At 40.7% G+C, this 14014-nt stretch overlaps 1 protein-coding gene across 4 annotated transcripts in view; it reads left to right on the top strand.

Moving 5' to 3' along the window:
* Positions 1 to 14014, top strand: part of DAAM2 (dishevelled associated activator of morphogenesis 2) — a 202947-nt gene that overhangs the window by 177199 nt on the left and 11734 nt on the right. For all 4 annotated transcript variants that reach the window (XM_064708908.1, XM_064708912.1, XM_064708909.1 and 1 more), the window contains 6 exons: positions 992 to 1098; positions 1799 to 1887; positions 2642 to 2810; positions 4633 to 4740; positions 6153 to 6213; positions 9783 to 9914. In XM_064708908.1, coding sequence (XP_064564978.1) covers positions 992 to 1098; positions 1799 to 1887; positions 2642 to 2810; positions 4633 to 4740; positions 6153 to 6213; positions 9783 to 9914 — 666 coding nt within the window. The remainder of the gene's footprint in view (positions 1 to 991; positions 1099 to 1798; positions 1888 to 2641; positions 2811 to 4632; positions 4741 to 6152; positions 6214 to 9782; positions 9915 to 14014) is intronic.

The following is a 14014-nucleotide window of genomic DNA, read 5'->3' on the forward strand; positions in this document are numbered from 1 at the left end:
CACCATAATTTCCCAATTTCCATTTATAGAAGGTGAGAGACGCTGCTTTGACCAAAGAAACGTGATAGAGTTCCTTAGGAGTGTGCAAAACATTATAATTATGAACTGTCTCATAAATGTGATTCCTTCTTTCTGGGCAGTCAGTGTTTAATCATGAACCAAAAGCTTTTCCATTTTGGAAATTTATAGCCTACTTGTCATGTTATTTGAATGACCACAGCTGTTCCAGAAGTCACTGAAAGCTCCTGATGCACCACACCTTTGAATATCACATATTTGCAGAGTGCAATAAAGTAGTAGCAAGTGGTAAAGGGCAGAATGCTTCATATGCCTTGTGATTGGGTTTTGTGGGTGTGAGCTGAGGCTGTGTGCAGGGCAGTATTTGTAACCATACTAAAGCACAGCTACCACCAGTTCTGTCAAAAGTCTGTCCAAGCACAAGCTTTAAGGTCAGCATATGAATAGCAGCCAGTGTCAGACACATATCCAGTTGTTTGGTTATTGTTTATTGTTTCAGCAGTGTAGGGCATACCCGAGAGAGATAGATGAGGCTTTGTGTGTACGATAGGCACGATGGGTACTTTACTGTGTTTGGGACACATCCTGCTCTTGTTTGCACCAATCTAAACTCCAAGCAGTGCTGTGGGAATCAAGTTCTCTCTGTACTTCCCCTTGGGTAAGTTGTAGTAGCACTTGGCCTTTAGGATTTTGAAATGGGAAATTCCCCATAGAATTAAAAATGAATCTTAATGGGGTCAATGAAGGATAAAGACAGAACAGCAAGCAAAGGTTTAGAAGAGGTCAGTTTTGTAGACACAGCTGCACTTTTTTGAAGTTATGGTCACACGGCTGAGTCAATGTAATGCTTCCCAGTGGTAGCAGAGAAATCTGAGGGCTCTCACTACACCAGGGTTTGTTTGTGCTCCTCTGTCCCCCTCTCATTTTCCTTGGATCTCACTTCTCAGTGTTTGGTTTGTGTCTCTCACTCTAGCTACTGAAGTTTGTTCCTGAAAAGAGCGATACTGACCTGTTGGAGGAGCACAAACACGAAATCGAGCGCATGGCCCGGGCGGATCGTTTCCTCTTCGAAATGAGCAGGTCTGTTTGGTACATTACAGGAGAGTGCACGCAGGACTTCTTGGAAGCAGCTGTAATTGTTATTGAAAATTGATCATCTGGCACTGTGGGGAATGTGCAAGATTGAGGGCCAGCATTATACCCTGTGTTTGCCAGAAGCCTGTGAATGTTACAAATATTTCTATTCATGACACAAACTTCATTGACAAGAAGCACTCTCTGTGCATAAGGGTCTGTGCCCTGACAACAGGCAGAAACCTGCCTCCTCTGCCTAAATTTGTTCACAAAAAGGAATGCAGATACAAGTGTCAGATGTAGTGTAGCCAGGGGTCAAGATTTCATATAGATCCCTTTTTCTGTTAAGCTATATCATCTCCTCATCCTCTGACCCTCTTTCTTGTTACAACTTTGCTACACCCCTGATAAGGATTAACATTTTTTTCTGCTAATGGAGGTGTAGCTGGCATCTCCTATGACTATACTTTGAATATAGTGGGAATTCTTCCAGCTCCTTTTCAGTTGAGAGCAAAACGTGACTTGAGGTCCATCATTTTCATAACGAGGTTGATTATGTAGTGTTATCTGTTTGAACTATATCCATAATCCCATGCCTTGGCTTCATGATACTGAACATCCAACCATTGGATAATCTGGAGAGCATACTGGCCCTGGACTTCAAGAGTTCCAGTTAATTGTTGGCTTTCCTCTGCCCTGCATGCAGGATTGACCACTACCAGCAGCGGCTGCAAGCATTATTCTTTAAGAAGAAGTTTCCAGAGAGGCTGGCAGAAGCAAAACCAAAAGTGGAAGGTATGGTTAATAAAGCTTTTTCTGAGAGTTGGGTAGAGGGGTAGGGAAGGTCAAGAGAGGCTTGTCTTCATGCACGCTGTGTTTGTAGAGCCAGTGAGCCCAAGGTGTGTCGTATCTTAAGAAATAAGTTCTGTCTGACATTCTTCTTTCTCACCCACTGAGTTAATAAAGTCCGTTCCATGATTGTTACACTGTAAATATGACCTGACAAATATGACAGCATGCTGTCAGGCTGTGCTGAGCTGCCAAAAACTTTCATAGCCTTTCTGTGCAGGTCAGCCCTCCCTTCTCACCCTCAGGTCCTTGCACCTTCCCTCTTAAAATGGCACTTGAATAGATACTTCAGGACACTGATGGTCTGGGAATGTGTAACCTAGAAGCAGGGGAGGTGTGTACCACCCCTTATTATTATTATTACAGAGTACAAGTAATGAGTAAGTAAGAGTGTATTCTACTCTACATTTTCAGAAGAGCTCAAGCCTTCCCTCTGTTCTCACTGGCTATGCTTTTAGAATGTGAGGTAACAGGAGAACAGCCTTGCTTCTATGTTGAAAGGAGCTTCCTACAAGTTTGATGTAGTGCATTTTCCTTCCAGTTGTCCTCATTCTGGGTGTATGTGAGTGCAGGAAGGACAGCACAGAGTTGCAGCAGTTGCTATGCAAATGCTATTCAGGGTATTTCAAATTATGGGCCCCAGCATGCTAAAAATCGCCACTGTGCAATAACTTGTTCTTCTTTTTTCTGTCTCTTCAAGCCATTCTTCTGGCATCCAAAGAACTCATCCGAAGCAAGCGTTTGAGGCAACTCCTGGAGGTAGTTCTTGCCTTTGGGAATTACATGAACAAGGGCCAAAGGGGAAGCGCTTATGGCTTCAAAGTCTCCAGCCTGAACAAAATTGCGGACACCAAATCCAGCATAGACAGGTGGGGTGAAAGGCCATAAATACGTTGGTAACTGTGCTGCTGCATGTCTTAGCATAGTAGTGAAAATGGGTTTTTGTTTGGTTTTTGCTCTGTAGACAATTGGAAATCATGTCTTATTTGCCATTTAAGTAGTGCTTTTCACTCTTAAAGATTATGCAGCAATTAAGATCAGCTATTAACACAGCAACCAAATTCTACTGTTTCTCTAGGTTGCGCACATCTGCTGTTGGAGTGTGTTTCTGCAACCTTATGCATAGATGACAAAATGTATTTCACAAAAACTGAAATAAGTTTAGGGGGGAGGAGGATTTCCATGGAATTTTCTCTTTCTACCAAAGTTTTATGGCCATGATTTTGCAAAAATAGAAAACATGAACAAAATAATTGAGCACAATTTTATGTCTCCTGTGAAACAGGGTGTATATTTCTGAGGCAGGACTGTCACAAACATTTCCTCTATGTATACCACTAATGAAACTGTAAGGCATAACTCAGAGAGACTGATCCTGGTTGTATCTAGGGTAGATAAGGAAAACAGTTGGTTTTGGAATGTGGAGTTTACTGTTCATTTACATGGACTGCAGGTCTCTATAATCACTCTGTGTTTTGCTCCATATCCCTATACTGGTCCTGGAAATTAATCCAGCTGAGACTGGGTAGAGAATATGACTTCTCAACTACAGCAGCACTAAGGTTTTCCTTGGAGGAAGGAAACTCCTTGGAGTAAGAACCTGGCAGGTTCCTTGAATTCAGTTTAGTTCCTTCAAGGAACTAAAATTCCTTGAATTTTAAGACCTGCTGAGACCATAGTTGTGGTTAAATTACTTCAGGCTGTGACAGAATGAATGATGGCAGTAAAATATTATAAGAAATTCATCCCTTCCTAATAGACTTTGAACTAACAGAGTACTGTTCTGACTACCAAAATATCCTTTTCTATGTTCCAAGGCTAACAGTTGTATAGCAAATGCTGAACTCTTTTTTGCCTTACTGTAGCTTGACCTAATTTTTCCATATATTAGATGTCCTTTGCAGATTCTGTTCCCTCACCAGTTCCCAGCTCCAAGGCTCCAGTCTGAGTGAAGCAATGGCCATCTGCTATCTTCCCTGTCAGTTAACCACATAACACCCACCCAAAGAAGCTGTTATGGCTGTCTGTTCTCTTTACAAGCAGAATTTCTTGTTTACTTTACAAATTTCCTTAAACCCTCTCCTGCATCCTTCATACAACTCAATTCCATCTGCTCCTACTTGGGCTGCCATTGGTTTTACATTAGTGAGCTTGACCACTACACATAAGTTCAGCTGTTTCATTACTGCAGTAGTTTGTTTGCAACTTTTCCAATCTTCAAGAACTTTTTTCTCTTCTTAATCAACTCTGGGGTTTTTTTCCCCACATTGCCTCTGAGGACAGCTTGCTTCTCCCTTAAAAGTTAATGTCCCTTTAGTACTATTAGTTGTTTATTCTCTGAAGTATCTGGTGACAAATATTATACAGTGTTATGCAATTTTCTTTTCTATTACACCATCTACACACATGGATGGAAGCATGCTGGTGTTCCCAGAATAAATTAGGATACATTATATTGCTTGAGGTTTTAGGAAGGATGGTTCATAAAGGACTAATCCATTTCAATCTTTTGCATTTTTCTTTCAGTAGCACAGCTGCTAACTGCTGACACATTGTTTATTTTGTTCAAACAAGCACATTTCCTACCCAAATATTTTTGACTGATTTATCACAATCCTTTCACCATCCTTTCCTTCTCATGATTGTCTTCCTTCTCATTTCTACCTTTTGTTTTTGTTTTGTTTTCTTTAGGAACATTACACTCTTGCACTACCTAATTATGATCTTTGAAAAGAATTATCCAGATATCCTAGATATCCAGTCTGAGTTGCAACATCTTCCAGAAGCAGCAAAAGTCAAGTAAGTCCATGCTATTTCTTCTCAGAGCTGGAGTTCTCAGTGTTTTCTGTTAACTTAGTTGTCATAAATTTTTTTAACTTCTGTCTTCCAAATCTGTGGCCAGCCTTAGAGTTGTAATGCCTTTGTTGTACATAACTGAATTGATAGCTTAACTTAGAATTTCCTGTATTTACTTTATTTCTGAATCAGACTTTCTAACTAGGCTGGCTGTTGCTTGTGATTCATCCACCATATTCTATGGTTGTTCATCTAAGTGTGCTATTTTTTCTGGGTAATTGCAGGTTTGTTTCTAAGATAGGGTCAGTTAGGCACAGAGGCTACAGTAAATCATTTTCAGGAAGACTGCTCAAACTTTTGCACATATCAGTCTTGCACAGAAATATGGAAAGCATCATATTTTTGCAAAAAAGTCAATGGTCCATTTCTGGAAGTGTTTGTGAAAAATGAATACAGAAGCCAGCCCCCAAAATACAAACTTTTTTTTCTCTCTTTCCAAAGCACTGCTCAAAAAATATTACACATAATATTTACCCACACATGATTCTTCATGTAAGGAACTAGTCCAACTAATGAAAGACAAGTGAAAAATTAATGTATTTTCACACTTAAAAGTCATTCATTAAAGCTTTAGTGGTGTTTGTGAGATGTTAGCTACTGCTCCCCAGAAATTTGGAGGGGATGCCTGCTGACTCACAAATAGGTACTCACTAGTTATCTGGAAATTAGAGACTTATTTTTCTCACAAGTCCCAGAAAAAAAAAGAACTCACATTTACATACGATGAGCAGACATTCAGTGTAACATTTGTATCTAGGGAAGCATGTATGAACATTAACAGTACATTTCTGTGCTCAGTTACAGTGTAAGCTGGCCCAGACTACCATATGGTAGAAGTGCAGATGGGAAAAACAATGTTTGAACTGTGAGGGAGAAAAAAGGAATCACATGTAAATGTACTGCTAATGGGATTTAGTAGTTATGTGGTGTAAGAATCTTATGTAGAGATAATCTGAGACTGCAGTGATGTGTGTGCTAAAGCTGTGCTCCTTGCTGGTGTTTCAGCTGATCTCTGCAAGCTGGCTGTGGGGCGTACGCTCCTGGCTGAAGGGTCAGGCACAGCTTGCAGGGCAGATGTTCTGAGGGCAGCCTACCCCTTCCTTCCCAGGAAAATCCAAGTTTTCAGTGTGACCACAGGCAAGCAGGGTCTGCCTCCTTTTACATCTTACATACAAAAGTAGCACAGAGCATCAATAGATCCCCTTCCCCTCGTTCCGAGTCATCTGGCATGGCTGATGCCAGAGGCCGGATCCCAGACGTGATGGACCAGTGGTCTGTGCTGCTGCACAGTTCCTGTACCCCTGAGTAACACTGCTCTTTTTGTTTTATCTGCTCTGCCTCTGTCTCCTGTGCAGCCTGGTAGAGCTGGAGAAGGAAGTCAACAACATAAAGACTGGATTGAAAGCTGTTGAAACTGTAAGTATCTGAAGGTTTCCGAAGTGCCACACTTACAATATCTCTCTCAGAATCAGGGGCAGTATATATTTTATGATAAGATAAAGTGGGCTTTCTTTTTTCATTCCTTTCCATTCCATTCCAGAATGCATTAACCAAGAAAAAACAAATAAAAGCTTCTCATGTGGAGCTCCTGCTGATGATCTTAGCAGAGTTAAGGCTAATGAAAAGCTTGTTTGATCTCAACCTGGAAAGTAAAAGGACAGTTTGAAAAGTGGCATGGACTGAAAGAAGAAATAAAATTCATGCTCTTTCTTACTGAGGGATGGATGGCTGCTGAGCAAGTGTTTCACATGGCTCTTGGAGTAGTAGTAAGCAGGTAGTGCTCTGTTATATGCAACCCTATCTTCTACCCTAAGCACTCCTTGGGAAGGCAAAGGGAAGGTTGTTCATTTTAACAACCAGTTAAAAATGAAGCAGCTGAGCTGGCAAGCAAAGCAACAGTTTTGAAATTTTTCCTGCTACTAATGAAAGCTGGTTGTTGGAAATTGCATTGGGTGATTTCTGTGCAAGGATTACCTGTTTACAAGGGACTAACACAGGACCCTCCAGTCCTTCTCACTCACCATGAGACAAGACAGGGATGAGTTCATTTTTCTTTCACGTGACCTGAATTTGCTTTTGCCTCTGGGATAGAGGAAGGTATCTTTGTCCTGTCAGTGGCCCCCAGGCTGTCTGGCTATTGCCAGCAGTTCATTGTGTAGTTGACCTGTGAAGAAAAACCCCCAAACCTTCCCAAGCTTATTTCTGGATTGTTGGGGTAAGGGAGAATGCAGCAATGAGAAGAAATACTGCTCCATACATGGGGTACAGTGTAAAGGGAAGGCTGACATGGAGTTCATGACATGAAGAGAGGCCCAGTTTTTGGCTGGGACAGACAATTCCCCCCCTTTGAAATATGAGTAGCTAACTCTGTTTTGCTTTCTTTCATGAGATTATTTGTCCTTTTGCCTTGACAGCTGATTTTTTCTCTCTTTTCCATACATGGGTTCCATGGGCAACCTCTCCTTCCCATACAATCACCATCTTCCTGCCTCAGTCTTCTTCCTGCCATGGTATTTTTCTTCTGAGGCTGCCAGCACCTCCCAGTCTGCTTGCTCAGTCCGTGGTTTTCTGGCGTGTAAAAAGCAGCACTGTAGCAACAATAGAAGATTACTGTCAGGTGGAAGGGGGAGGAGGGGAAGGTGTGATTCTTGATTCTCTTCCAGTGTGTTCTCACCACAGCTTTGGCTCCAGTGACTGGTGTTTCTTCAAGGCCCCTTAAGAATAGAAAGCTAAAAATAGTTTCACAGTCAGATGTTCTTAAAGGTACTACAAACCATTTGGCTCCCTGGATTTGCAGCTCACTTCTATGTAAAAATAAGATGCATTCATTTTCAAGACATTCATACAGCTGTTGCCTTTGTGTAGAATGCTTCCAGAAGGACAGATAAGTAATGGAAGGAAACTTTGTCAGCAGAGCCCTTCTCTCACACAGCAAGAAGATCATAACCACCACTTGAGAAATTACTCCCATGGCTGAATCATTTAATTCCTCTTGAGAATCAGCCGCCCAGCCCACCAGGGCCAGGTCCAGCCTCTGTTGTGCTACTATGATTAGTAGAGACCATTTCCAGAAGATCCAGAGGAATTTATTTTTCTGTGGTGTCACTTTCTGGCTGATTACATAGTCATACTGGTTGCTTGTGTGGGTTTAAAGCTTTCTTGCATTTTGAGGTTATTATTCTGCAAGTAAGAACTGAATTTGAAATTGAAGAGCCGACCACCTAATCTTGATTTTCCTTTGAAAAACCTTGCTCTCAAGTAGTAGTCACAAATGCCATAGCTTTCAAGGAGAGTAAGATGACAGAATTGTTATACTCATCTGCCAGAGAAAGGGGGAAGGAGAGAGTGGAGCAACTTTCAGCTAAAATAAGCTTCAAAATTAGAATGCAAGAGAGTGGCTGAAAAAAAATATTCTTAGAAGCATGTGAAGTGATATTTCTTGTATTTGTAAGGTTCATTTAAACGTGATTGTAACAGACAAAGTTCACTGCAAAGTGATGTACTGAGCAGTGCTCCCAGGACTGTCCCTTGTGATCTGTTAGGAAACCAGGAAAAGAGAATTTAATGCAAAGCAGGGGAAGTAGCACTTCTTTATTGTGGGCTTTCTCTGGCCACCTCCACATTGCCTTTGCCGCCCCTTTTCTCCTTTGTGGTCTTTCCGTGTGCTGGTTGCATTCTTTTTTTTCCAACTCACGCCAGACCAAAAGATATATCATGTCAGATTTTAGTATGTTGATGGCCAAAGTAGTTCTTGGCATTCAGCAGCACTGTGTGGAGAAAATCCCAAGATGTTTCTCAGCATAGGTGCTTACAAACTTACCCATAGGTGCTTATAAGACTACCCACTCAGCTCTGTGAACTACTATTTTGATGAGCAGTTAACAGAGAGCACCCAATATGCATGGAGCTAAAGCTGCAGCCAGCACAAAAGTATTTTTTTCCAAAGGGAACAGAGGGTCAGATCGTAACTTGACCTGCTGCTTCATGCTGCTTTCCCTACAGAAAAAGTCAGGCTTTATCATTCCCACTGATTATTCAGCTGAGAATAAAGATGAGGCCCAGATTACATTTTCATTGTCCCCATGAGACTGTCAACAGCACACAAGCCAAGCACAGGCATGAGAGACATCCAATGTCACTATAAATTAGTCAGTTTGAGGAGCTCTGTAGCTCTCTCCATGTTTCAAGCATGATGATTAAAGTAAGGGAAGAGATAGCTATGGGTAATCTTGGCTTAAAACTAAAAAACTTGAGCCAGAAAGAAAGAATTTTGCTATCATATTTTTTCTTTTGGTAGGTAGCAGACAAATAGATCGTTGTTTCCTATGATTTTATGTATCCTTTTTACTTTTACCATAACTCTTCTTAGCACAATAGCCCCAGTTTCTAACTCTGTCACTTTTATGACATCCAAGATAATGCTTAGGGTGCTAAAATGTTGCACCTGGCATCTGTCTACTTGTCCTTCAGTGGAAGAACCAATTCTGATGTCTTTTTTGCTGTTCACCTGCTGCTTTTCAGAGAAATAAAGAGCGGATCTAGAACACATTTTCCTAAGTATACAGCATTTCGATTGACCATGGGAAGAGACGATGAAACAAAACTCACTATTAAAAATCCTAAAGTCACTTACTGCACAAAGCTTTTTATCACTTGTCATATTGCATAGGGGAAAAAAGTGCAGCACTTCATGTAGTTGATGCTTAAATTATAAAGTTGCTTTAGAAACTTAGCATGTTGATGGCTTTCTTGGGAGTGTTTGTAAATGAACCTGTAACCAGGACCTTCCTTCATCCCACCTTGACCTGCCCTCTCTCGCCTAAAAACTTCTGACTTAGTGAGAAAGTGCTTTCTAAGTTAGAGCTCTGGATGCATGTGGGAGCAGAGCATGCTCTGCAGTGAGTGAAACAGATGGACTTTCCTGCTGCTTTCCTCATCACTGAGGAATCTTTGACACTTGCCTGTCTCTATGTCTTCTCTTTCAGGAGCTAGATTATCAGAAGAGACGCATGCGAGAATCAGGGGACAGGTTTGTTCCTGTGATGAGTGATTTCATCACTGTGGCCAGTTTCAGCTTCTCAGAGTTAGAAGACCTTCTCAACGAGGCTAGAGACAAGGTAAGATATTCCTTTTGCAGTGATTAGAGTTTCATCAGCTCAGTCAAAAGCCTGAATTAAACTGGAAGCAGTGATTTAAGGTGCTGGAACTGCTGTGAAAACTTAATAGAGACAGAAAATTGTTTAGGCTGAAGTTTCTTATTTTTTTCTAATGTGGTCTATATCCATTTAGAACATATTTTAGGATTAAAAGAAGGATCATGTTCTTTCCCACTTCTTTCTAATCTTCCTTCACATTATTCTTGTGTGACATAGAATTGCAGTGGCAGTATCCTGCACAACAGGATACCACACCTTGCCACAGTGTGGAAGGGAATGCCCTTTAAACCGTTGCTGAGAAAGGGGTCCTTTGTTAGTGATGGCGACTTCACATCTTTTTACCTTCTCCTTCTGACTGCATTCCACTTTTCTCATTCATCTGGGGACATCTGTGCTTTGTCTCTTTCCTTTGAAAATTTACCTGGTAGTTTGGTATCCTGGTTTCAGCTGGGATAGAGTTAATTTTCTTCTCAGCGGCTGGTACAGTGCTGCACCAGTTTGATCTTTTCCACTTCTCTGTTACTGGGTGTATTTCAGTACAAAGATAGAAATCCCAAACATGTGTGGTTTGTCTGAAGTTTTTGGTTTCTTCTTACACACCCAGAACCATGTGCATGTTTATTCTTCAGGTGCTGCTGCAGTCATTTTGTCCTTTCACTGTCTGCACCTCCATTACCAATTGGTACACCTAAGGAGGTGCTTGTTCTTTGCTGGTGGCTGGAATCTGGCAGTAATCCCTCTGTCTCTCAGCTGAACGAGGAAGAATTTATGTGAAAAGATCATAAGCGTATGAAAATGTTTAGAGAAGAGCAAGTTTTAAAGTAAATTATATGTAATGGCAAATCTGCCCTTGTTGGCTGGCATGCTAAAAGTGCTTGGCTATATGAAGCAAAGGGGTTATTTCTTTTGGATTGAATTGTTTCCACTCTGGTGTCAGTCCTTTTAGTGTTAAAGGACCTATTGCATTACTAATGAAAGCTGTGCTGTTGGATCAGAAGACCTTAGACTTTGAAAATATAGACTGAGGATCTTGACAGTAAGACTCCTCATTCATCCAGTTCCTCTGCAGTAACGTTATTTTGTGATTCAAAAGCATTTCCTCACTGTGGAGATAAACTTGTTGATGGTGACTTGCAGCTGCAAATGCCAGAGCCACCAGCTGTCAGTGAGGGCTGCCCTGGCAAGCACCAGTGGGGCAGTAGCTATTGCAACACTCAGAGGGCAAAGCTGGGCAGTACAACACCACAAAAAACATTCTGGGGAGAATAACATGACTAATGTTTCATAGTATCATAGAATGGTTTGGATTGGAGGGGACCTTAAGGAAAGATCATCTAGTTCCAACGTCCTCCCCCCAGCCATGGGCAGGGACACCTCCCACTCCATTGGGTTGCTCAGAGCCCCCTCCACCCTGGCCTTGAACACTTCAATTTTTCATTGTTGTCATGTTGCTTGAGAAAATTCAAACTACTTTCAGTATAATAATGTTCACACTGGCTATCTAAGCACAAAAAAACCCTTTACTTTCTGTGACCCCACTAAATTTACTGAGAAAAACTTGGTTTTCTATGGTCTGGGGCTTTTGTATTATGACTGGGTAGATTTTTCAACCTCATTATAGTTAGGCACACATTTCTGGAAAGATGCTCTGTCCATGGCTTAGACTGCACACTTTTGGTTTGGTGTTAAAGATGGTGGTGCTCCTTTCTTTTTGGCACACCAGGACAAAAACCCAATGCAGATTCTTTATAAGTTCAGTTGGGGGTTAAAAACCAGCAAGTGGTACATGTCCAGCACAGCAATGCAAGTTTCCTTGATCAGACACTTTCAGGAAAAATGCCATTCTTTTGCTTTAAAAATAACCAGAGAAACTCCCTGCAGACTGAGCAGTATGTCTGGAAGTTGTTGTACGCTTTTTTAGACATAGCCAACATAAAGCACTCAACATAAAGAGATGTTTTATTTTAATGACTATAACATGCCTAGGAAACGTTACTCTACCTTCTCCTCACACACCCTTGCTATGTTTGAACACACACCATTCCAACTTTTGCTCAGCCTATGGCTTTGGTTCTTCCACTGGCAAAAAGCTGCCTTTGGACTCCAGTAAGGGAACTGTCTGTCCTTACCAGTGTTGAGCTATTTCTCATGTTTGCTTCATATTATTTTGGCCCTCTCTTCTTCCTCTTTTTCCTCTTTTCTTTCTTAAAAAAGGAAAAAAAAAGGAAAAAGCTGGAAATTTTCAACAAACCAGATGTGCTTTGCAAAGCTTATAACATCTTCCAACCTCAATGGGCTCTCTGTGCTTGTTGAATCACAAGCTTTTTTATTACCATGGAAACATAATGGAACTAGCCAATTAAAGGAAGAGAAGGACCAAGACATCTGATTATCCTGTTCTTTTTTTGATTTCTCAAAGCAAAGAAAATTGAGCAAAAAAGGTAGTGGGGCAGGGAAGACTTTGAACAATACCCAAATGAACCTAGGAAGAGCTGGTCTGACTCACCGATTTATTAATAATAAAGAAGCCCTAGTTTTAACAGCTGGAGTTGGATATCCTAAATTTAGATGTGGTTAATTGATTACCATGAGTTAATCAGAACCATGTTTCCTCAGCTGGGATTTAAAACAATATGACTTATCTTTTCAAACTGGGGAAGTTTTATATTTTTTAAAACTTTTTCAATATTAGCAAAATTAATTTCTTTAGTGATGGAAACAATCCATTTCCAAGGTGTAGTGCTGACCTTCTCAGCAGACAATATTTTTCACAATCCCATGCAGTACCTTTTTGGCCCTTTTGCTTGAATAGAACCATTCAAAGTCAGTGGCTGTGGGGAGGAAGTGATATTTTAAATTTAAAGGGCCAGGTTGTCAGATGCAGGCATCCATGTTTGCAGAGGAACCTTGTAGCTGTACTTATCTTCATGCAGTAAACAGATGGCTCGGTTAAGAACTGATTGAAAACTTAGACCAGCTCTCTAAACAGGCTTTCTAGCACAGCTGGTTCTTGTTCTTTTTGTGTTTTTCTCACTTTCAATACCACTTTATAAGGGAGTATATAGATTAGATCAAGGGATAATGTTTTCTGCCATTTCCCATAAACTGGAAGGTGGGGGCAGGAGAAAGTGAAACTCTGCCCTGGAATCCTTCACCAGTTTTTATGTGTTTGAACATATGAAAAATTGATTTTTTTTAACATAAGAAAGAAGAGGTTGAATTTTATTAATGAAAATTTTTTCTCTGTTTCCTGTGGGAAAGCAATGAAAATGCCCAAGCAGATGAAGAGTAACCTCCTATGTTATGAATTTTATTTTTCTACTTGAAAAAGGTGACATTTGTCCTATATGAATCTTTACTATGTACTTAAATATTGACAGGTATGAACTTAGATCACTAGATTTCCTCAGAATTGTTCTGCTTTGTGCTTGGTTTATAACAAACTTGTTTTTAAGACACTTTGGATCTTGTGAGGAGTACAAAGTCTGCTTGGTTAGATATTGCCATTCCTGTGCTAAATGTCAAACTTAAGCCTCTCTATAGAGATACTGTGGAGACTACTGCCCTGGCAAGGTAGGTAGGAAAAGTGTCTATTTCCAGTCTTTCTGATGACAGTTCCGCTCAAGCAAGGTGTGATGGAGAAAGGAGTTCAGAATCTGCACATACATTTAATAAGCTTAGCACCTACAGTAACTGTTTTGAAGAACAGAAAGGCAGTGAAAGCTTGCTGAGTAAAAACCATTTAAGAAAACAGTCATTAATGGCAGAATGCTATGAAGCACAAAGAAATGCTATAGTTCAAGTGCTAGTTATAGGCTGTGCACTTCAATTATGTATTTTGGGGACAGGTGTTTTCTGTGAGCCCCTGGGGAAATGAATAAGGAATGTATCAGGACAGAGACTGAGAAAGATGAAGTATTCTACAAAAGACACCACCAGCCATTTGGTAAATAAATCACACAGCTCTTGTACAGTAACTTAGAACTTCAGGTGCTGCAGTGCAGGCTGGCATCTTACACATGAGAAAAGTTTAAAGCACCTGTAGCTCAATGTAACTGTTA

The sequence above is a fragment of the Zonotrichia leucophrys genome, chromosome 3, assembly GCF_028769735.1.
Source record: "Zonotrichia leucophrys gambelii isolate GWCS_2022_RI chromosome 3, RI_Zleu_2.0, whole genome shotgun sequence".
NCBI lineage: Eukaryota > Metazoa > Chordata > Aves > Passeriformes > Passerellidae > Zonotrichia > Zonotrichia leucophrys.